The sequence below is a fragment of the Sus scrofa genome, chromosome 4, assembly GCF_000003025.6.
Source record: "Sus scrofa isolate TJ Tabasco breed Duroc chromosome 4, Sscrofa11.1, whole genome shotgun sequence".
In the NCBI taxonomy this organism is placed as follows: Eukaryota; Metazoa; Chordata; class Mammalia; order Artiodactyla; family Suidae; genus Sus; species Sus scrofa.
In genome coordinates, this window is record NC_010446.5 from 38087832 (window position 1) to 38112731 (window position 24900).

The 24900-nt window shown below is 36.4% G+C and overlaps 1 protein-coding gene across 2 annotated transcripts in view; it reads left to right on the forward strand.

The window, feature by feature from the left end:
- Positions 1–24900, forward strand: part of STK3 (serine/threonine kinase 3) — a 294976-nt gene that overhangs the window by 76030 nt on the left and 194046 nt on the right. Inside the window, exons 5-6 of one of the 2 annotated variants that reach the window (XM_005655350.3) lie at positions 22365–22529; positions 23051–23218. The exons of the other annotated variant lie outside the window; for it this stretch is intronic. Coding sequence (XP_005655407.3) covers positions 22365–22529; positions 23051–23218 — 333 coding nt within the window. The remainder of the gene's footprint in view (positions 1–22364; positions 22530–23050; positions 23219–24900) is intronic. 2 annotated transcript variants of the gene reach the window in all.

Below are 24900 nucleotides of genomic sequence, written 5' to 3' on the forward strand. Positions count from 1 at the left end.
ACAGAATGAATTAAGTTATTTGCGACATTCTAATTACATGTTTTAAAGTTTCTGTGGTGCTTAACTAACATTTATGTAAATCAGATGACTCTTGAGTGGCAGAACAGTACTTCAACTGAATATAATTATCTCCAGTCAGAGAATTGTTTAAACACCATTTCAAGCCTAAACTTGGTGCGTTTAGTATTTTAAATTACCACATAGAAATGTGAAGGAAAACTGTGTGAAATGGAGAATTTTTTTCATTATTTTAAATGTTACATGTTACCATTTTGAGTACATAGGAAGAATTTGATCCAAGTACTTTATTACTTGTTGCTAATAAATACACACCGTGAAGGTATACTGTAGTTCCAAAAGATGGATGTGGATGGAATCATTATTATCAGGAATTTCCTTCCTCAGTTATCACAGGAGAGATTTTACACCATTTGCCTGTTTTAGAAGACAGAATCCACCTAACATTTGGAATAGTCTAAATGTTATTCTCACAGAACAATTATCCTTTGGCCTGGGGAGACATAGAATAGCCTGATTTCCAGGTGTGAAAAAGAACCCAGAGCTGCAGGGGATGGCTTGGGAGCTGTAGGTAGCTTATCTCTGAGTATTGCCTTGATAACAGCTCCTGTTCAACTTTAAGAATATTTCTGTGCTACTTAATGCTACTTCTCCTTCATTTATGTATTATCTAAAGAGAGTACCCTAGTTATGAAGGTTGGCAGTATACGGGAATATGGATTATCCTGTTTTTTTTTTTTTTAAACACTTGGACATTGTAAATATTTGATCATTTTATGGGAATGTTCAGTGGAGTAGTAATCTTGATTGTTTGAATTTCAGAGATATGACTCTTACTGATTGGCTGGCTTTCAAAAATGTGACCAGTGAAACAGTTGTCTTTGATCTGTTAAAATTCACTCCAGTAGTTAATTGTTTTCATGGTCACAGAACAATCAGTCTTTTCCTAAGAGTATGGGAACTTTTTTTTTGTTTAAGGCTTTATATGCTCTTTCGTTTTTTGTTACAGCCTATGTATTTAAACTCTGTATACATTTTAAACAGCACAAGTTGTTATTGTCTTATATTGTCAGCTTATATTTACACTTTTATTGCTCTTTATACTATTTCTGCATTTCTTAGTTGCCTGAAGAACAGTGTTCTTTAGTGTTTCTTTATGTGTAGGTATAATGTTGATAAGATCCTCTTTTTTGTTATGAAAATGTTATTTCACTTCATTTTCAAACGATATATTTGCTGGGTAAGGAATTCTAGGTTGGCAGTTTCTTTTAGATTTTTGATTTGTGTTAAGAGGAATGACTCATAGAAAACCATCTAAGTAACACACTTTTGGTTGGATTATGCTTTTCTTTGAAAGAAATCTCATTAGGGATGAACTGTTCTTGATTTTTTATTTAATTGCTGTTTTTTTAAATCAAATATTTCTTTAAAAATTAAAGGCACAGGAAAAAACAAATCTGATTAAGTTCCATACCTTAAACAAATTAAGTTCAGCCTTTTAACCTGAAGTATAACAGCGTTTACATTTTACCTCCCTCTTATCTGTACTGTTTCATAACTTCACACTTTTTAATGGCACCATTTAGACTCCAGTGTCACAATAAGAACTGGCTCCTAGAATAAACTGGATTCATATTTTGTTATTTTCTTGTAGGCTTTTGCCTCATCTCCCCCACTTTTGAGTATTTCCCTATCTCCAGTCTTTGCCAACTGAATTTGTATTTGTGAAAGACCAGCTCACCTCCTCTTTGAAACTTTCGCTATTTTCCCAGGTAGTTTCTCATCTATTCAGTAATTGGTTGATTAATTAAGTAGGTAAGTCTTTATTGCAAATTCACTCTTACGTAAAGATTGCAATAAATTCTAGCTGACAATATTATTATAATTTTTACTGGTATTATTACTTATTTTACTGCTAGTTAGACTTGAGCAACTTTTCACATGTGTATTGGCTCTTTTATTTCCTTTTGGGGCCATCCTTTGCCTTCATTGTTGTTGGTGTTCTTTTTCTTATCAGTTTGCAGGATTGTTTGACAGTTTGCTAAAAGTTATATGAGTGCTTCGCATATCATTTTAAAAGTAAAAAAGCCAGTTATCTGTCAGCATAGATATTAAAAACAGACTTTCAAAATATCCTTTTTAGAGGTTTTCAGCCCTGACCTATCCATTTCTTTAGGAAACACCTAAAGATAAAGGCGTAGCATTAAGTTTGGTTAATCAGGCACATTCCGTGATTGGAATTGATGCTGAGTAGCAGTGAGTTTCGATTGGATTGTGTCTTTTTAAGTGTTGCTGCTTAACAGGCAGCATATGAGCTGCTAATGTGGTGATTGTGGTAATTAATGATAGTAGTACTAGAGGTAGGATGATGGTGAAACTCCCCTATATTCCTATGGGTGATAAATATTGCCCTGAGTTTCCTGGTTGCATTTAGAGTAAAAATCACTATTTGGTTAGTATTCATTGGATCAGTTTGTAAATATTGGAGGATCTATAAATAAGTATATGTGAGTCAAATTACTGATTTCTGTGATCACACCCATGAACACAGCTTAAGTCCTGGTATCGTGTATCTTTAGTAACTGACGTTTTTTTTCTTTTTTAAACAATATTTAAAACCACCTCTTAAATTTGGTGAAATCTCTGTGTAGATAACTTTATTGTGGTCTTTGGTTCTTTGGAATCACGCTTAATTATTAGTCAGCATTTAGTCTTTAGGGGAAGAGTAGTTGCAGTTGCCTTCCCCTACTGTAAGACACTCCAGGGCAGAAATTTTTATACCTTCATCTTGGAACTATTTTATGTGCCTGAAATAGCTAGTGGCATATAGCAACCTTTGATAAACGTTTGTTGAAACTGAAACAGGATTATTTCCTCGGCTGCTTATTCTGTGAATATAGCACAATCCTGCTCATCTATTCAGTGTTATATTTTTTGTAGGTAAATTATAATTTGCATGGCTACTACTATTTAGTGGTGTTTTTTTTTTTGTCTTTTTTTTTTTTTTTTTTGCCTTTTTCTTGAGCCGCTCCTGCGGCATATGGAGATTCCCAGGCTAGGGGTCGAGTAGGAGCTGTAGCTGCTGGCCTACACCAGAGCCACAGCAACTCGGGATCCAAGCCGTGTCTGCAACCTACACCACAGCTCATGGCAATGCCGGACCCTTAACCCACTGAGCGAGGCCAGGGATCGAATCCGCAACCTCATGGTTCCTAGTTGGATTTGTTAACCACTGAGCCATGACGGGAACTCTGCTACTACTATTTAGTAATAATGATGTGGTTGTTGAACCGATATGATCATATACCAAAGAAAGGCTGTAAAAAGTGTGCTTACCACTAACCTTGGAAGGTGTGAAATAACTGGATCTGTTGCATTAGTTTTTTACAGAACTTCTGTTTATGTAAATTTAATTTTTTTGCATTTTTATGAATGTGTATCTCAATAACTTTAACTTTAGGCCTCCTTTGGCTGATGAAAAAGAAATCTGACTTTTTGATGTTGTTAAGAAAGCTAATGTAAGCCTTACTTTTTTTCCTGAGTGTTTCTGAGTTTAAAAAGAATTAAAAGTCCAGTATTTATGGGAATAAATGCATAAAATATTTATTGCAATAATTTTGAAAGTTTTCTTGTGAGGAAATATTATAAAAACCAATATATTTTATGTTCGATGTAATTTAAGTTCTAAATATTTACGCATTTCAAGTATATACTGCAAAGTAAAAACACACAACTCTGAAATTAAAGCTTTTTAAAGATAGATTATATTTTTGATTAGAGGCTTTCAAAGTGATGTTTACGTAATTGTTAAGTTATGCCTTGACATATGGAAGATATAGAATCTATGTCTTAGACATTTATTGTGTATTTGAAAATGTTTTAAGAAAATGCCTAAGGTTTTTCTTTCTCATTTTGGCCCATTTTTTGACTTGACCGCTTACTTTAATTCAGCCTAGTACTACGGATTTTAGTTTTGGCTTTTCCATAAACTAGTTTTATAATCTGGGGATTTCATCTTCTGCATCTGTTAAATAATAAGTAACATTCATACAGTGCTTTACATTTTACTTTTCATTTTACAGTTTATTTACATTTTGGTTCAACTATAACGTTCAAAACACATTTATCGATCTAGGCCTAGTGCTCTGCAGTAGAGGTACAAATAACTATAATAAATGTTGCTGTTGTTGCATTCTTTATAGACTAGTCGAGGTAATATGTATGGAGAAAGCCAAATTTGATTCCCATAAAGAATTGGAGTTCTAAACTTTAGGAGTAGCAAGGAAGAAGCACTTAGCTTGGGAGCTCACTTCTTGAAAGAGGAGGAGTCATCTATCATTAGAATGAGGCTCTGCCAGGGCAAGGTTTTGTCTTTGTTCACTGTTCTATCTCTGCTCCTCAGATAGATGTAGGATGCTCAGTAAATATTTGTTGCGTGCATGAGTGAATGGATGAGTAAATGACTCAGAGAAGAGAGGGAAAAGGACATCTTGGAAGAGGAAACAATAATGTGCTAAAATTATATTTCCATCTTTAAAAGTCCAGTGCCATACTCCTAGGTCAACGGAAGGATAATATTCCCAGGGTCTGGTTTAAATGAATATACTTTTCTCATACTTAGTTTATTGCTCAAAATCATTGTCATATATTAGTTTGATGGATCTATGATAGGATTATGATGTTATACAATTTTTTATTTTTCTTTTTTTTTTTCATGTTGAAAGAAACAGCATTTGCCATCTTTATCACTTCACTAATGTCTTTTGCTTCTTACTCATTTATCTTTCCTGGAATTTATTTGATTTTTTTCTCTGAGAAGACATTCTTTGGAGCTTCCTGATTTCTTGTTCTAATATGGACTCATTGCTTTTTAGGTCTGCTGTACAGCTGCATCCTTGGAATTTCTTTTCACTGGATTCCTGGGTTAGTGCCACCATTTTCTTGTGTATTTCCTATGTCCTTGGCTTTCCACTTTGTTTTGTATTCTTCCTAAACTATCTTCTTCTAGATACAAGAGTAAGGGGTCATTATTTGAGTCCTTGCACATCTGAAAATGCCTTCATTTTGCTTTCATACTTGGCTGAGAGTAGCCTATGTAGAATTTTACGGTGAAAATAAGTTCCTCTCAGAAAAGCTTTTCTTTGATAGCTTTCCTCCATTATCTTCTAGTGGTCAGTGTTGCTAGTGTTCTTGATAATGCCTTTCAGAGTCTTATTTATTTTTGTAGGTTCTTCTGATTTGGAACTTTTTATACTTTTCTTTTTATTGTGATGTTTCTGGTGTTGCATAAAGAAGATCATTTCACAAGGATGTGTGCCTGGGTGTGAGTTCTTTTTATTAGTTAGGCTCAACGCTCAGTAGTTCCTTTCAAATAACCACTGGTCTTTCAGCTTTGGAAAAACCTCTTTGATAATTTCCCCTTCTATTTTCTTCATTGGATGGTAAAATCTCCTGAATTTTATTCTTTTTTTCTTCCTAGATTTTCTGTTTCCTTTTTGGGGATGGGTCAGCGGTGGTTTTTTTTTTTTTTCTACTTTATTTTCTGACTCTTCTCACTGAACTTTTTATTTCAGCAGTTATATTTTGATTTATAAAAACTCTTGTTTTTCATTATTCTTTTTTTTACAACATCTTGATGCTGAGACAGGGATTCAGAGTCTTAAACAATAATTTTTTATTTCCTAAATAATCTCTATTTCCTCTGGGATTATTGTTTCACTTGCTTGATCCTGGTCTTGCCCATGGTGGGCTGACCACCAGGAAGGCTGACTGGCTCTCACTGGAAGCATGGGGATGATGTTTTTTGATTGGCAGGTGTAGTGTTGGGATGATCAGGCTGGGGGCTGACTTTAGGGAGAGGGGCTCACAGAAGCAATTTATTCAGTTTCTTGAGTCACTCCCCTCCCCAAAATTGCCTGCATTCTGGGATAAATGCCAGAGTACATATAATCTGTATGTACAGAATAGAGATGAGGAGCCAACTCTTGTTCTATTTTCTACTTTTCAAAGCTCCCTTGGAAAAGCTAACCAACCTTTTCCATTTTCCTTCTCAGTCCTGCCCTTCTTACCCAGTGATTCTAACTTAGAGCCCCTTTGAAGTTTACTTGGTAATCATGCCTTTTGTTGCAGACCCCTTCTTTGCCTGCTCTTGGCTATGACTTTCTTCATAGAAATGCTTTCAAATTTATTAATACTCCCCTGCGCTGATTCTTTTGTTATTAGTTTATTTAAATTTTTTTCTATCAGTTTAATTGGATTTTAGAAGGAAGAAGGATAACTAAACAAATTAACTCCAAATTCTGATTGGTTTTTGAACCTGAATGAATGATATCTCCTCTCCCCTGCCCCAGCTATCTTATGTATACTATATATGCTTTCATACTCTTTGGTGTTTAATTAGTGCAGTTACTTTGAGGAGTACAACTGGATAATCTCTTGTCAAGTTGAATATATAAGGCCCCTCTGGTTCATCTAGGGGTTTTCTTGGTCCATCTGTACCTTAGAAAAATCCTAGCACAGTTGTCCTAGAATGTCCCAGAATGCTGTCACAACGGAAAATTAGGAGCAAACTTGAAGGTTGATCAGCACTAGATCTTGGACTTGCTCTTGTTCTTTCAGTCTCCATAGTTTTGTAGCTTGTAGGTGAGGGCAAACTCTGAAAGTAGTATTCTAGTTGAAACCTTTCAGAGTGCCTAGTACCCAGCTGTGAAGATGAAAATGGCATTAAAATACCGGGTAAAGTTTGTGTCTTAAAACTTATGTAAATGCCAAGAGAAATTTTTAGTGTCTGGTTTTACCAGGGGGAAGTATATTTCTGTGATTCGTTCGGAGTAGGGAAGGAGTCATTGAAGGAATGCAAAATAATGGAGAGAAAGTTCCAGACCTAAGAGAGCAATTTCTAAGTTTATGTATATGTATTTTCCTGAAGGCTGCTGGTAGACTTGCTATTCTATAATGGAAACAATAGGGGAAATCTAATTTTATTTAGCCTTCACTTTAGATTTGGGATGGACCCATTGAGACCATTTTCCTTGGTAAACTCTTACTGGTGGATAGTTTTATAGCAGTGATTCTCAACTCCAGTGACAAATGTTTGGTAGGTACTCTGAGAACCGTTGCTATAGTATTGGTGTGTGCCAGGCACATCATGTAGATTATTGTACTTAATCTTCATGTAAGGACTGAACAACTCTTTGGGGTAAAAACTGTGATTATTGACCGATATTCTAGATGAGAAACTGATTCATAGGGTGGTGAATAGATTAGAGGAAAAGAAATGGTTGAAATTATAGCTAACTGCTAGAATTGAACTTTAGTAAAGAGCACAGACTCTGGAACCAGGCTCTTGAATTCTGGCTCTGCTGCATACTACTTGTGTGAACTTGGGCAAGTTTTTGAACTTTTTTGTGACTCATTTTCTTCATCTGCTAAATGGGATAAGACATCTACCCTACTTTATTTTGTTTGGAAGATTATACATATCTAAAGTGCTAGGAACAACACTTGGTACATAAAAGCCCTGTATCTATTTGCTCTTTGTATTGTCATCATTGTCCCATCTTTTCACTTGTATTGATGGGAGTATCTTTTCATTGTGACCATTGTCAGAGAATGTGCTTGAGTGGAATAATACAGGGGTATTATTCTGTATTATAGAGGAGTGTGGAACCAAGGACAGGATCCTGAGCAGTCACCACTGGTACTTTGAACTATCATTGTTTATGGGAGAGGTGTACACTCCATGAGATAGAGCTTACATTTTTAGGTACAGTGAGAGTTTCTGTAATAAAATTAAGCAGTGGCTATTCAAAATATACTAGGATATTTAGTGCCTTTAAAATTAATGCATTGTACATAATGTCTTTTTGGTGACTGTTTGATTTGTTGTATTTTAAAAATATGTGTTCTGCCTTGATGTTAATTGTGTGTTACTTCAAACAGTTTTTTTCCCTTAGTGAAGGCATACCAATTTCTTACTGATTTAAGACTTATTTGGAGCTTCAAAGTTTGATATTATTTCATTGTTAATAATAGACATCTTTTTGATATGTGTGGATTTCTGTTCCATAAAGTGCTTTTGGGGGTTATATTTGCCTCTGTGTTATTGGACTAATTCATGTTTGACTTTCCTAATCACTTTGTTGCATGTTCTCCTTTGTGTAATAGATACTAGTTCATATGGGCTTTATAACTCCATATATATTGAGTGCTTTTCTGTTGTCTTCTGATCTCTTTTTCAGGAAACTTTTCATGTGGGAAAGGATTTTAAAATGTCTGCCCACTGACCATTTTCACAGTAGAGTATCAGTTCTCTTTCTCTTCAGATCAAGGGATTATAAGCAGCGTGTATATATGTATATTTACATATGGTGTAAGTAGTGAAAGCTTTCATTTTGAATCACTAGTTGTGGGGCTTTGTGATAGATTATTAATTTTTTTTTTTTTTGCCAGACATCTGCAATCCAGATTTCATGAAAGACAACCTCTCTCTGCCCTTTTGTATATGATAATGGCTAAAATATTCTAGTTATGTTTCCTAATGTATGTACTTTGTGTTGAGCAGATTTGTGTTTTTCTGGAAGAACCCCGTAAAGTTTTTATTGTTTAAAACCTTGGATATTTTATACCCTCAACCCTCTAGTTTTTGGGAGGGATAAGAAAAAGTGGTTAGAGCGGAAGGGAGTTACTGAGTTGCCCTGTTTGTTTGTTTTTGTTTTTGTTTTTTTTTCTTTTTGCCTTTTCTGGGGCTGCTTCCATGGCATATGGAGGTCCCCGGGCTAGGGGTCTAATTGGAGCTGTAGCCGCCAGCCTACGCCAGAGCCACAGCAACACAGGATCTGCATCTGTGACCTATACCACAGCTCACGGCAACACCGGATCCTTAACCCACTGAGCGAGGCCAGGGATCGAACCTGCAACCTCCTGGTTCCTACTCGGTTTCGTTAACCACTGAGCCACAATGGGAACTCCGCCCTGTTGTTTTTTCCAGTGTTTTCCTCATGTTGAATACCTAAGGGCCCCATTAAATGTATGTATTTTTTTTCCAAGAAAGAAGGAGTAAGAGGGGAAGAAATGTTGATTGTAAAGCAGTTGGAACCTGAAGCTTGATGGATGTTCAGATAAGGTCTTACATGTAAGCTTAAGTATTACTTTTTAGATTTAGGTATGTCAGAGATTGCTGCTTAACTCCCCAAATTTCTCTAAACCATTGATTTTTAGCAAGTGGTTTTGGTCACCATTGTGTATTGATTATATCATGTATATTGAAAAAACTAAAAAACAGTGAGACATTCAAGGAGTTCTGTAAAATGACATATCTAAATGCAGTGTTAATATAATTTGGAGTAAACATTTATTGGCTGAGGCAGGTGGTAATAGAGAATGAAGGCAGAAAGGAAACTTTAAAAAAAAAGCCTGGATGCTTCTCTTAAAAGACGTGCTTATTCTACTTCCCCTGTCCCTAATTATTATAACCCCTTTGTTTGGAGGCAGAAAATAGAAATCAGCCTCAGAGATCATATGCTGCTAAATATCAGGAATAAGCTCTAGCATTTTGAGAGTTGTGCAGTGGTTTGTGCTTTATACAAACCTCTTTTCTGAGAACTTCCTCACTTTTTGGTATCTATTTGAAATCTACTACGTCAGTTTCAACTCTTGGTTGTAAATTACAGAAAAGTTTTCCTAAACTGACTTATGTAAAAAAGGGAATTTATTTGTTCACATAACAAAAAAATCTTTGCAGAGCTAGTTTCATGCATGGCTTGAATCAGAGTGAAAGGAATTCTTTGGATTCATTGCTTTGTTCTGATACCCCAGTACTGATTGAACTCTCAGACTTGTGGCCTCATTGTTATAAGATGGCTACCAGCAGCTACCTGGATTATACCTTTCTAGATGAAATCCAGCAGTCTTGTATCTCACACCTGTCTCTGTGGCCATTGGAATGTGATGTGGTAACTGGATTAGATCTAGGGCATGTGTCTAACCTGAAGCTAGGAGGGAGCTGAGTGTTACAAATACGTGGTCTGAGGATGGGCAAGTAATAATTCCCTGAATGAAAATGAGAGTATGTTAGCAGGAGAAGGGTGCATGGGTGTTAGAATGGCAAAAAATAACAGATATTTCCATGTATTTTTTACCAAACCTAAAATCAGAACAAAATATATCAAGAATAAAGCGCATACACACACATGCACGTGTGTGCACACACACGCACATGTGCAGATGCACATATATCTCTAAAATAATTCCCAAAAATGAATGTTAAGTGTTAGAAGAGGTTATCCGGTAATTTTGGGAGTTAAAAGTGTGGGTTCTTAAACCCTCTCTCCCCTTTGTCACAGGTAGGGTAAGGGACAGCCAGGTTGATGTATCTCAAAGAGCCCACTTCTGCTGTGTCAGCAGTAAATGTTTGCTGTAAGAATTCTGGAAAGTCTGTTTCAGGCTTAAAGATACATGGTTCCATGTAGACTATGGTGGCCTAGCCCTGGCTTTAGTTCTGGTGTCCGTGGCCCCTTCTCCTACAAGGATTTTCTCACTGAGCAGGTACTGCTGTTCAGTACAGTAATGGAATCTTAGGAGAGTGGGTCCTTTTGTGTAGGAAGTAATTCTTGCTTCTTATTTGGTGTCTCATATAGAGTGAGGTTGAGCTCTAAGTGTATTTCACACATGCCTCTTCAAGTTCCAAGCCGTAGCGTTAACATGACCGTGCACTGTGGGATTAGACCCTTAGAATTTTTCATAGCAATCATGTGCCACATCTTAATCTCTGATTAAATGCATCATGCACATCACGCTCCATTACATCTTTTCTAAATCTTTTGATTGGATTATAAACACTTTTCCTTATGATCTTTCCACATTACAATATAGTGGCTCCAGTAGACTTTCTCTTCTACCTTAACTAAGTAAATTAAGCTTACAAAGGTATTTCCTTGCCTTCCCTTATTGGTAAGCTGCCCAGTCTTCACCTTAGTTGCCATTCTTACTGGCGTTTCTCCCAGTTCTATTTCCCTTTCATAAGTCAGGCCCACCATCATGTACTTTATTTTTACATCACACATTCTTCTCCTGGCAGACTGCCTGGCATAGTCAGATCTATCACAAGCCCTCCCACCCTGTCATCAGCCTGACCCTTAGCACACTATGACAGTGGTTATGTGGAGTGATGTCATTTAGTGGAAGGACTCCTGCATGTGGAATCAGAAGACCAAACATCAGGTCCTGAGTTGTTACTTATTAGCTCTGTGACCCTGGGTACATTGTGTAACTCCTTTAAACTTCAGATGCCTAATCCTAAAATGGACCTAGTATCATATTACTGGCTTTACCTACCTCAGTGTTTTCTTGTGAGGAACAAAGATGATGAATGTCAGAACATTTTGTAACCTGTAAAGTTCTGTGCACATGTAAATTGAATTGACCACTGTTAAGGCAAAAACTTTAAAAAGTGATGTTTGGTTATTTAGTTTTTAATTACTATGATGTAAGAATTTTATGGTATTTGTTGAAATAGTGGCTATTCTTTAGTATTAGAAAAATGTATTAAAAGATCATTGTATCTTATCCAGTAAAATATTGAAATCAAGAAATGTATGTAACTTAATTTTCCAGAAAATGGGAGTTCCCATCACAGCTCAGCAGAAACGAATCTGACTAGGAACCGTGAGGTTGCAGGCTCAATCCCTGGGCTCACCCAGTGGGTTAAGGATCTGGCGTTGCCATGAGCTGTGGTGTAGCTCACAGATGCGGCTTGGATCTGGTGTTGCTTTGGCTGTGGTGCAGGCCAGCAGCAACAGCTCTGATTAGACCCCTAGCCTGAGAACCTCTACATGCCACGGGTGTGGCCCTAAAAACACAAAAGACAAAAGACAAAAAAAAAAAAAAAAAAAAAAATTCCAGAAAATGGAAATTTAGCTCCTGAGGTAGCAAATCTCTAATTTTAACTATTTTAGATGGAGAGCTTTAAAAATTGTATTGCATGATTCTTTATAGCCAGAATGTAGAAACATCTCCCATTTTAATTATATAAATTAAGGGGAAAAAAGTAATATGAGCACATTGTAAAAATTCCAGATAGTGCAGAAGAGGAACTTAGTGTCTCCTCAGTCACCCCTCAGTTTTACTTCCTCTAAGAGATGTCAGTTAACAGCTTCTTGTGGGTTCTTTCAGTATGTGTATATGTATATCTTGTTTTACACAAGGGATTCATACTGCATAGGTGGTGTTCCATACCTTGTCTTTTTTTTGGGATGGGCGTGGCACTGTGGGCTAGGGATCAAATCTGAGCCACAGTTGTCTAGCCTGTGCCAGGCTGGTGACTGAACCTGCGTCCAAGTGCTCCAGAGATTCTCTTGATCCTGTTGTGCCTTGGCATGAACTCCTGCCTTCTCTCTCTCTTTCTTTTTTAACTTCTGATGTTTCTTGGAGATTTCTCCGTACCAGGACCTATAGGTCTGTGTGTATGTAATGGAATGTATTTTTTTAGTACTTTGGGCAAAATGAATTCCAGCTTACCAATTTTTGTGTATTCAAGGCTGCAGTAAAGTTTTATTGGTGTGTATTGGCATACCTGTCTTGCTGTGGACATTGGATACATTCTGAGAGATGGAATTACTGAGTTAGAGGGCATGTTCCTTTTTAATGATAATTCGCTTCCTTTTTTCTTTTTTTTAAATTTGGTTGAGAGGGTGCTACCTAAGCCCTATGTTATTTTTTAATGGTTAAGCAATTTCGGTTTGAATTACGAAAGAATTTTGGATTTTGCTTTCAGTGCCTTCTTGCCTAACTGCATGCTTTGACATCTCTCCATCTTAAAATTAGAATTTTTTTTTTTGCTTTTTAGGGCCGCACCGCAGCATATAGAGGTTCCCAGGCTAGGGGTTACAGCTGCCAACCTACACCACAGTCATAGCAACGTAGAATCCGAGCCACGTCTGCGACCTACACCACAGCTCGTGGCAACGCTGGATCCTTAACCCACTGAGCGAGGCCAGGGATCGAACTCGCAATCTCATGGTTCCTAGTCAAATTCGTTTCCACTGCACCATGACAGGAACTCCAGAATTAGAAATTTTGACTAAAAAAATCCATTGGGATTTTAAGCAAGTTTATATACCTATTAGCTATTACTCCAATTGCTGCTGCTGCCGCTGCTATTACTACTGCTATAAATGACTTTATTATATTCTTTACACTAGCTTTCCTACTTCTAGTCTTTTTTTTTTTTTTTTTCTTTTCTATTTCATGTGGAAGTTCCCAAGCTAGGTGTCAAATTGGAGCTGCAGCTGCCAGCCTGTGCCACAGCCACAGCAGTGTGGGATCTGAGCCGCATCTGCAACCTAACCACAGCTCATGGCAATGCTGGATCCTTAACCCACTGAGCAAGGCCTGGGATCGAACTCGAGTCCTCGTGGATATTAGTCGGGTTCTTTACTGCTGAGCCACAGCAGGAGCTACCCCTAAAAAAAATGAGAAGTAGAAAAAAACAAGATCAAAAGTCCTTTGCAAACTCACATACAGTGAGGCTGATGTGTCCCAGTGGGTGGTACTAAGCTTTCATCTTTGACTAAGTCTGCTGCTAGAGTTTCCTTCTTAAAAGTTCAGGTATGATCAAATCATCTTTCCGTTTGAAAATGGGTAGACACATAAAGCAGAGTTTGGCCCTAACCTACCTTTATATCTAGCACTATTTTCCCATATACCTTACATTCAAACACAAAGAACCATTCACTTGTACTTGACTTCATATATGTTTGTGCCCATCGCCTTTATACCTATTTAGTATTTCATTCCCTTTTTGGTCTCTGGAGAAACTTTGTTCATTCTTCAGGAGTCAGCTCAGAAGTCACTTCCTCTGTGGAGTCTTTGGTAGGGAGAGTGGTGTGGTAAGATTGTCAAGGCTAGCAAGAACTGTATCATTCAGGGCCTGGAAGGTTAAAGTATGTATCTTGGATTTTAAGACTACTGGTTCTTATCCACCGTCAGCTTAGAAACTGCTGTCCTGGAGTGCTCCTATACCTAATCTTGTTAAAACAGGCATTGCTTAATATTGTAATTATTTGCTCTTGTTTCTTTCCCCTCCCAAGGTAGTGTAACAGCCTCTCAGATAAATTTTTGTTGATGTCTACTCTTTGTGGTGTTTGGATGGAAAATGAAATGATACCTGTAATATGGCTGGTACAGTAAAAACTCAGTATAAGGGTGAGCTGTTGTTGATGTTATCATTATCATTACTGGGCAGGTAAATCCTGAGATGAGGAATAAAGGGAAATTTCTTGAAAGAGGTGAGATCTGATCCAGGCCTTAAAAGACTGTGTAAAGATTGCATTGGTGAGTTTTGCTCAGATGGTTTTAAAAACTTTATGAAAAACCACTGTGAAAGTTGAGACTTAAAATTTGATGGTAAAGTATCTGTAGTTATATATGTCTATGGCACTTGAAAAGGAGGAACTATGTTTCATTTTTTGGTTTGTTTCCTTAGTAGAGAATAAGTACTAAATACAGAATTAATACATTATTTTATATGCATAAATAATTATGTCGAAAAGGTAGATTTAGCTAAGATTGTTCAAGATTGATTTTTAGAAAGTTAAAATTATGATTTTTGTATGAACTTACAAAACCTCACTTGAATTTGTTTTTACTAAAGTAAAAGCATTAAGGCAGTATATGTATTTTAAAACAGCTTGTGCCTGTGCCCTTCAGACACTTTGGTGGGTGCATTTTTATCAAAACCATATACATAGTGACATATTAAATGTATCATATTATTATACTAATCATATGACTTTAGAAACGAAAGTAACCAGAGGACTAAAGCCTATCAAAACCACCTTTTTGTTTTGTACAATGGGATTCTTTTTAAATTTGCCAATGAATTCATACCATTATTGAAACCAGATGTAGACTTCCGTCTTTTAATGTATTTGCTGAGCTATAAAGTCTTATTTCCATCTCTGATTACTGAGTATTTTATTCGTGGTTTATTGTCTCTCTCCTGCCCTCCTCTTCCTTTTTTTAAACTTGACTGTAAAATGTGATTCAAGTGATTTTAAAATAACATTGCCCCATTTGTATAGTGATGGGACTAAAATTAAATCTGTAATGTATTGATGATAACCTAATTAAATCCATAAATGAAGTACTCTGTTGATAAAATTTTTCATTGGAAAGGATTCTTGACAGATATTACTAAAAGAAGTGTTAACTGTGATTTGAGAATGGATCTAAGAGTTTTCCATCTTAGAACTTGAGTCTTGTGATACCTCTTCCTATATAAAGCAGATTCTCTCTCTTATGTTTTTTTCTTTTCTCCCTATGTATTTTCTTTATAAACCTCATAATTTTGAAATCTGTCTGAATTATTATTGATATGAAAAAGATACTACTTAAAATTTTTATCGTAATGGGAAGAAGGGATTCTCTCTTTTGCCAAATAGAAATCTGGCCGTGGTGATTGTGTTTGTATGTAAATGAAATTTGTTAAAAGCATTTAAAGGTTATTTGAAAACAAAACTCTATTTAGGAAAATGGCTGTCAACTAACTCCCTTCCATTTCCCCCCCAAATATAGTCAGTAGATGTCTAAAGGACATGAGGTAAACATCTGGATCAAGACCTACATCTAGAAGATGACTCTCCTTCCCTTCTTATTCTCCGTTAGTGACACAAAAGAATATGTGCAGAGTGATTTAAAAGTGGATATAGATATTGTTTGTTTCCAAAGTTCATTTGATCCATTGATATTTAAAAGAGACTAGGTAAGCATTTATTCTCCAAATTTGCTAAGATTTACCTGCCTTTTGGCACTTACAAGGCTGTAAATTGTCCTGTACCTTTTATCATTTTTCTCATCTTAATGGAAGGAAAGAAAATGGGCCTCACTTGATAACTGAATGCCACTTCATAACTATTATACTTCTGTTCTTCAGTTAATTGTTTGTGGTCTTTCCTTTCTCTGGACAGTAAACTACTTTTCTTATTCAAAGTCCCATTTTGATGCCAGTTCTTCTTTCCTTCTCTAATTAATTGTTCTCCCTTGTTCCATTTCACCATGAAAGTGCTTTTTATAGTTTGTAAGTCTGACTTTTATTCAAGATTGGAACTCTGTGAGGTTAGGTTGGAGACTTTTTAAGTACAGCGTAGTGCTCAATCACTTTTTTCAGTGAACGAATGTCTTCTAAGGCGTTTTGGAAAGTATGCTTTTACACATGGCTTATACTCTTGTACAAGCTCCACATGTACTGATTTCCTCAGCAACATTGTGACCCATATGGCACAAGTTCATAATCAATAACTTCATTTTTTAAATTTGCTTTTCTTTAATAATTAGTGCAGTTTAATATTTTCACATATATAACTAGTCCTGTTTTAATTTTTATGAATCATATGTTCATTTCCTTGCCTATAGATTTATTGAGGTTTTTTGTTTTTCTGAAGGATTTACATGAACTCTTTCTGTTTTAAATCTATATCCTAAGTATCTCACTGTATTTGCTGGGAACGTTTTTCTAAATTTTCTAAGCTTTTAATTTTTATGTAGACCAAGGTAATAAATTTTTGTAATTCTTTGCCTTTTTGATTAGAAACTTTTTGTCTCATGACTTGATAGTTACTTACTTTTATTTAAATATTTTAAAAGTTTAAGTAATTGATCTATGTGTTCATTTTGATGGGATTAAGTATCTGTTTTCAATAAAATACTCATAAAGTTATCTTTGATGTCCTCAGTTAAGGTTATTTTTCGGGCCAGGTGAGTTCATTTACAGGTATACTAGTTTGTTTGGTTGGCATACCACTTAAAATAATTTAAACTTGAATGCTGAGATGATGCGTGCACTCTGCCTGATATGCAAGGCTGCTGTTCAGTTTTACTGTTTGTTTATGGCTGGTATCTGTTCTTACTGTTGTTAACTATCCTTAGCTGTTCTGATTGGTTGGCTTTATGGCTAGTGACTGTTCTGATTAAACATTGCCTTTACCGTTTGTTGAATTCGTATTTTGATATCACCTTTGGAAGAAGCCTTGTAATTCCCTGTTTTCTTATATCGATAGTAATTCAAACATTCATGTTTGTGACCATCTGGCAATGGTGTGAGAGTCAATAGACTGTAAAATCACAAGACACGTGTTTGCCACTTAATAGTTGTGTTTGACAGACCCCTTAATTTCTCTGAATTTGTTTTCTTATCTGTAGAAAAGGACGATTAAGTCTGTTTATTGAATTGTGTGAAACTCAGGTAAAAGAAATATAAACATTTAGGTCAACATTATATCTCTGTGTTGCAGAAACTGTTTCTTAACTTGTCTGTTGTTGTTTAAAATGGTTTTATTGGGGCGAGAAACCTTTCATTTTTGTCATGGAAGTTAAAAGCCTTAAAGTGCAGAGACCACATTTGAGCCTTAATATTTAAATGGCTTGTTGAAATAATACCATACAAAAATAGCTTTAAATGAGGATGTATCCATGTACTGGTGTGAATGATTGGATATTATGTCGTTTTTTGGATTGATTCCCAGAAGTAAGGGAAGGGGTTTATTACCAAACAGAGAAAAGCATAATGAAAGAGAGGCTCTAGAAACTTTACGTGTTTGATTCAGATCTGCCATCTCCACCTTTACTAATTGAGGACCAAATACAATTGTGGTCTCAGGTATTCTTGTAAGTTTCAGAAAAACTGGTCCTGTCAGTTTCTTCACCACATATACCCAGCGCCTTTAACAGAAACTATACAAGAGAGCCAGTGAAGTTGGTACTGACTGAAAGAATAAAAGTGGTTGTTCAAATTAGTGTGAATTTTTTATTTATTATAGTCTTTTGTTAAGAAAAGACTATGAAGATCTTTTGTGTATACATTATGGAATCAAAGAATTGTAATGACCCTTTGAAATCTTTTAGCAAAGCCAGGCAGTTCATGAATGAGTGCAGTGTCTCTGGCAAGTCTTCCTTTAGGCTCCCTCTGGATTTCTCCAATGGCATATGCTTTGCAGCACCAAAGTCAGATAGATCCTGAGAGCTGAAAGTATAGTAGGTCTGTTTACTTCTGAACTTTCTCTAGTATAGCTCTGAAATATAGGGTATACAGGAGGAGAGGTAACAGATCAAGGTGTTTATGAAGGATTAGTGACCTTCTAGTTGGAAATAAGGGACCACTATGAGACTAAAAATTGAAGTCTAGATAACCGACAAGGTCAGCATTGAAAGAACTAAACATGACACAATTTTGTGGACTGGCACTGCTTTTATAATACCCTCGGACCTTTCATCTTTATACCAGGAATGGGGACTAGGGAGAGGGGAGAAACACAGGCACACAGGACAGCACCACTGTCTTGCACATGTTCCGCAGTGGTGTAGCGTGGTGGATTTCAACAACACTCCTAACTCTACTCCCCCACCTTGGTGCAAAGCACTAATTTAAAAAGCCTGGGAATATCACATGTGGCTATCTCTTTTGTAACTACAAGTCTCTACCCATTCATTCATTATTTATTGAGTGTTAACTGTATGCCAGGTGTGGTTCCAAGCATTGTGCATACATCACAGTGAACCAATCTTGTGGGCCCTTTTCTTAATGCAGTACTGTTCTGTAGAAATATAACATGAGCCACATGTGTAGTTCTAAACTTTCTAGCACCCATATTTAAAAAAAAGTGAGGAGTTCCCGTCGTGGCGCAGTGGTTAACGAATCCGACTAGGAACCAAGAGGTTTCGGGTTCGGTCCCTGCCCTTGCTCAGTGGGTTAACGATCCGGCGTTGCCGTGAGCTGTGGTGTAGGTTGCAGACGCGGCTCGGATCCCGCGTTGCTGTGGCTCTGGCGTGGGCCAGTGGCTACAGCTCGGATTCGACCCCTAGCCTGGGAACCTCCATATGCCGCGGGAGCGGCCCAAAGAAATAGCAAAAAAAATAAAATAAAATAAAATAAAATAAAAAAAATAAAAAAAGGTGAAATTAGTTTTAATAATGTATTAAATATATTAATATATAGCCTTAATATTATCTAATAATATTTTATTAGTATCAATAACTTACGTTAAAACATTAACATATTTTTAATAAAATAATTGCCATATAAATATTTCAAAGTGTAAGCAACATGGAAGTTATTAATGAGATACCTTACATTCTCTTTTAGGTACTAAGCTTTGAACTTTGATGTACAGTTTACATTTAGAGCACATCTCATCTTGGGTTACGCATGTTTCAGGTGCTGGGAAACTGTTGTATTGGACAGTGCAGCTTTGGAGCATCATGCTTGCTCTCTGTGGACAGTATAGTCAGACTGTCTGGTCTGCAGTAGAGAATCCTAGTTCCTGGAAGTATTAGAATTTTTGAATAATTCAGACTCCTTACCCATGATCTGTAAAGCTTTACACGATCTAATCCTTGCCTATCTCCTCACATCTCATCTTGAACTAGTCTCTTCTTGGTTCACTAAACTTCAGCTTTCTTTTTTGAACTCAAATGTGGGAAGCTTTTTCTTGAATGAATGGTATTTTTCTTTTGTTTCATTTGTGTAGAGTGTCAAGTTTCCAGGTAGCCCATCCCACAGTTGGCTCTCTCCTGTCATTTAGACCTCAGCAAAAATATCTCTCAGGCCTTCTTTTTTTTTTAAATAGGTACACCCACAGCATATGGAAGTTCCCAGGCCAGGGATTGAATCCGAGCCATAGCTGTGACCTGTGCTGCCCCTGTGGCAAGGCCAAATCCGTTAACTCATCATGCTGGATCGAACCTGTGCTTCTGCAGCAACCTGGGCTGCTGTAGTTAAGATTCTTAACCCACTGTGCCACAGCTGGAACCTCATAAGACTTAGCTTTTTAAAGTGAAAAATTCTTTGGCATTAGTATATTCACAGTGTTGTGTGATTACTCCCTCTATCTAGTTACAAAATATTTTCATCACTACCTATCCATTAAGCAGTTGCTCCCCACTCCCCCCCACCACCTCAGCCCCTGGCAACCAAAGTCTGCTTTCTTTCTCTGTGGATTTACCTATTCTGAATATTTCATATAAATGGGATCATACAATATGTGCCCCTCTGTGTCTGGCTTATTTTACTTAGCCTAATTTTTTCAAAGTCCGTCTGCATTGCAGCCCATGTCAGTACTTTATTCCCTTTCATGACTAAATAATATTCCATTGTATATATGTACCATGATGTGTTTATCCATTCCTCTGTTTATAGACATTTGGGTGGTTTCAACCTTTTGGCCACTGTGAATAGTACTGCTATGAACATTCATGTACATATGTTTGTTTGAGTACCAGTTTTCCATTCTTTTGAGTATATACCTAGGAATGGAATTTCTGGATCATATGGTAAGTCTGTGTTTAACTTAAAAAAAAAAACAAAAAAAAAACACCTTTTTGAGAAACTTAACATTGTTTCCCACAGAAGCTGCACCATTTTACATTTCCACCAGAGAGTTCCAGTTTTTTCACGTTTGCCAGAATTTTTTTTCTTTCTATCTTCCTTTCTTTTTTGATTATAGCCATCTTAGTGAGTATGAAGTGGTACCTCAGTGTGGCTTTGATTCGCATTCCCTGATGACTAATGACGGTGATGTTGAACATCTGTCGTTTCATGTGTGGCCATTTGTGTATCTTCTTCAGAGAAATGTCTGTTCAACTCCTCTGCCCATGAGATTGTTTTTCTCTTTTTTGGTTGAGTTGTAAGGGTTCTTTATATAATTTGGATACCAGACTCTTATCACACTTATGATTCACAAATATTTTCCCCCATGTTGTGGGTTGTCCTTTGACTTTCTTAATAATGTCTTTTAATGCACAAAAGTTTTTTATTTTGATAAGGTTCAGTTTGTTTCCCACCTCCTCTGGTTGCTTGTATTGGTGCTGTATCTAATGACATTACTCAACCCAAGGTCATGAAGTTTTACCCTTATGTTTGCTTCAAAGAATTTTATGCTTGTAATTCATATTTAGGTTGTTATCCATTTTGAGTAATTTTTTGTATATGGTGTGAGGCAGGAGTCCAGCTTCATTTTTTTTTTTTTTTTTTTTTTTTTTGCTGTAAATATCCAATTGTCCCTCAAGTTATTTCTCTATAAGCCATGAACCACTGTGGGGGGTTGGTAACAGTGGAAGCAAGCTTCTTCTGGTAGTTACTTTCACATTCTGCATAGTCTTCATAATTTTATATTTTCTGTTACCACTGTATCTTCCTGTTATCCTACTGTGGGGTATTTGCACTCTTTCTGATTCCCCCCCCCCCCTTATAGAGCAGTGTTGTCCTCTATCTCTGTATTAATGGAGATTCTCTCCCTTCCCTCAAATTATTTCTTTAGGTTATGTTTATAGTGATTTTGCTTATAGTATGAAGTAGGTTTTATTATTCTCAGTTATTGATACTACTTGGATGTATTTAAAAACTAAGAGGACATTTTCGATAAAAATAGGGACAATAAAAATAGATACTGTCACAAGTTGCCACTTGAATAAGATTTGTCAAGAGAGTACAAGACGGTGGTTAAAAACATAGATTATGGTCAGAGAGGACTCGGGTCTTGATTCCACTTTACTTGTATTTGACCAGAAGGAAGTTACTAAAACTCTTTCAATAACTTCCTCATTTGTCAAATGATGTTAATAATAGTATTTACCTTATAGGGTTGTTATAAAGATAAATGAAATAATGCACGCAAAACACTTAGTGCAGTGCTTGGTACATGTAGCCCTGGCTCTACTGCTACAACTGCTAAGAATGTTTCCTTTCCCTCCCGTCTCCTCCTTGGCTTTCTTATCTCCTCTCTCCTCCCTTTTCCTTCCCTTGATAGCCTTTGTCTGTGTTTCCATTTTCCTAGTCATTCTCTAACATTTCTGTTTTTGAGGGTTAGAAATCCAGGACCTGGGTGGATTAGGAATAACCTGGCTGGAAGGAGGAGGGGTGGTGTTGATGTAATGTTAATATTCATGTAGGAGACTCTTGGCAATCTGCCCTTCTTCATTTCCTCTGCTTTATGTAACACTGTTGGTTTCTGTTTTCATCAGTAATTGGAGGCATCACAGGAAAGAGTATCTGAACTTAGTTTTTCCAGGGCAGAGAGGTGTAGTACTGCTGCCTCGGTGTTAGATGATGTAGGACATAATGATTTCTTAGGGTCTTGTTGATTCTTGAGATATGTTATGTACTTTAGGAATGACATCGATGATTTTAAAGAAAGGAGAAAATGAAATTTTCTTTAATCAGAAAAAGAGGTTCTCAGTTCTTTACCTTTTTAGCCTTTTCCTAGAGGTTTAATGATCATTAGGAAGAAGTGCTTGTTAAGAGTATTCAGTTTATCTGATATGACATTTCAATCGAGTTTAAAATTTTTTTTTTCCAGTTAACAGAAGAGGAAATTGCAACTATTCTTAAATCTACTTTGAAAGGACTAGAATATTTACACTTTATGAGAAAAATACACAGAGATATAAAAGCTGGAAATATTCTCCTTAACACAGAAGGACATGCAAAATTGGCAGATTTTGGAGTGGCTGGGCAGTTAACAGTAAGTGTAATAATTTTGGACACACTTTTGGTTTATGTGTCCAGGTTTGATTGTAAATAAACTTTGGTAATATCTACTGGGGGTTTTGGAAAGAAATGCTTTTTACTTCATTGTTTTCAGGGAGAAGGAGCCATGATTTGCATATTATTTGCTACTTTTATTTTCAACTTGAGACATTGAATCACAATGAAAATATATATTGTCATCAAAGTGCTGAAGTGTTCAGAATGGAAAGCTGCATTTGCTCTTTTATGTAGCTTTTATTGTTACAATACTATCTTTAATGACCGTCTTTAGTGAAGATAGTGGAGATAATCTCCTTGTGATCTTTTGGTTACTTCATAATTCAGAATTCCAAAATATGTCATGTTACAACTAGCTGAAATTTTAGGCAGATAGTCAATTTCAGACACAATTAGTAGTATTTGAGTATTTCACATATTTAGTTTAAAGAACACTTTGGTAAATACATTTCCTTAGTGTTTTTGTAATAGCATTTATGTCTGTGTAATGTTTTTTAGGATACAATGGCAAAACGCAATACTGTGATAGGAACTCCATTTTGGATGGCTCCTGAGGTAATTCAGGAAATAGGCTATAACTGTGTGGCTGACATCTGGTCCCTTGGCATTACTTCTGTAGAAATGGCGGAAGGAAAACCTCCTTATGCTGATATACATCCAATGCGGGTAAGAAAATGAGGAAAAACGTCAGTGTAAAAGTGTCACAGTTTTGCATTGTCAGTGTAAGTAAATGCAAAGCTAAAAAGTTCATTTGGATTTGGGTTCTGTGCAAAAAATAGTAAAACTAACTGTTAAAATATTAATAACTGTTAACTTTTCTCCCTTCGCATCCTTAATTGTGAGAAAAAAAGTAAATCCTCTCACAATCACTGTTTTTCTTTCCCTAAAATACACCTGTTAAATCCCCCCCCCCTTTTTTAAAGGGCTGAACCTGCTGCATATGGCAGTTCCCAGGCTAGGGACTGACTGGGAGCTGCAGCTGCTGGCCTACACCACAGCCACAGCAACGCAGGATCCGAGCTGCATCTTCAACCTATACCACAGCTCATGACAACTCTGGATCCTTAACCCACTGAGTGGGGTCAGGGATCTAACCTGAATCCTCATGGATACTAGTCAGGTTTGTTACTGCTGACCTACAGTGGGAACTATAGTTCACCCTATTTTGAATGTAGCTGTGGAGGCATTGGAAGAAATCAATTCTTTTCTATCCACCCTGCAAATTCTACCATTTTGTATTTTTGTTTTCCCCTTTTTTTCCTTCTCTGGTCTGGCTAATATTTAAAAAAAATCCCAATTTCTAATACTGCTATGTGTCTGTAAGCAAATTAGTCTTTTTTTAGTGCTTAGAGAGAAAATGGAATTCCTTTTTTGAGCATTATTATGTGCTGTTTTGAACTCCTTTTCTAGGATAAACTTTTGAGTTTGAAGTATGTACCTTGCATATTTGAGTCTAATTGCCGGTGCTTTAGGGTTTGTGATGGGATGTTTTCAAACTTCCTAGTGTGTGAATCTCAATTCTTTATAGATAAGTACATCTATCTTTGTAAACTTATTGCCCTCTAGTGGCTGTAGTCACCTCAAGAAGAAAGATTAAGGAATGGAGAGAGAGAGCGATAGAGCGAGAGAGAGCGAGAGAGAGAGCCAGAGAGAGAGCCAGAGACAGCACAAGAAAGAGAGCGAGATTGTGTGTGGGGGGGTGGGGGGGAGAAGAGAAGATAGTTTCATGGTGACTGGACAGACATATGAAGTAAACAGATGGCAGGAAAGTGAATGCAGTATTTTAGAATATTTGAAGAAGAATATATTGGAATTATATGTGATATTACAATGCTATTGTGGATTGAATTTCAGTAATATAGGTAATAGTGTACTCTATTGGAATATTTTAAATTCTACTTGCCACTTTAAAGAATTCTTTGAGTAATACAATTACATTTACAATATGTATCATCTTCCTTGTGCAGATAAATACCTTTTGCTAAAGCGAAACAAAAATAATATGAATTGTTTGTTTGAAAATACTAACCTGAAAAAAAACAAGGTCAGCATAAAATCAGCAACACAAATTCTTGGTTTTTTTCTCTGATTATTAGGTATCTTTGGTATTTTTGGTTAGAATGTTTTTAGGGTGATCCTCAGACTAGATGTATTTGAGTTTGAGTTAGTGAGTTTAGCTAAACTATCCAAGGCAGCCTAGTAAGTGCCAGACCTGGGATTTAACCCAGGATTTAGATTATTACTGTTCTGCTTCTTCCAGTATACATCTTATTTTTTCCAATCAAATAGTTCAACATACCAAGTTTGATCCTGAGGTAGTCTCTCTAGGGGATAGCAAAAAATATAAT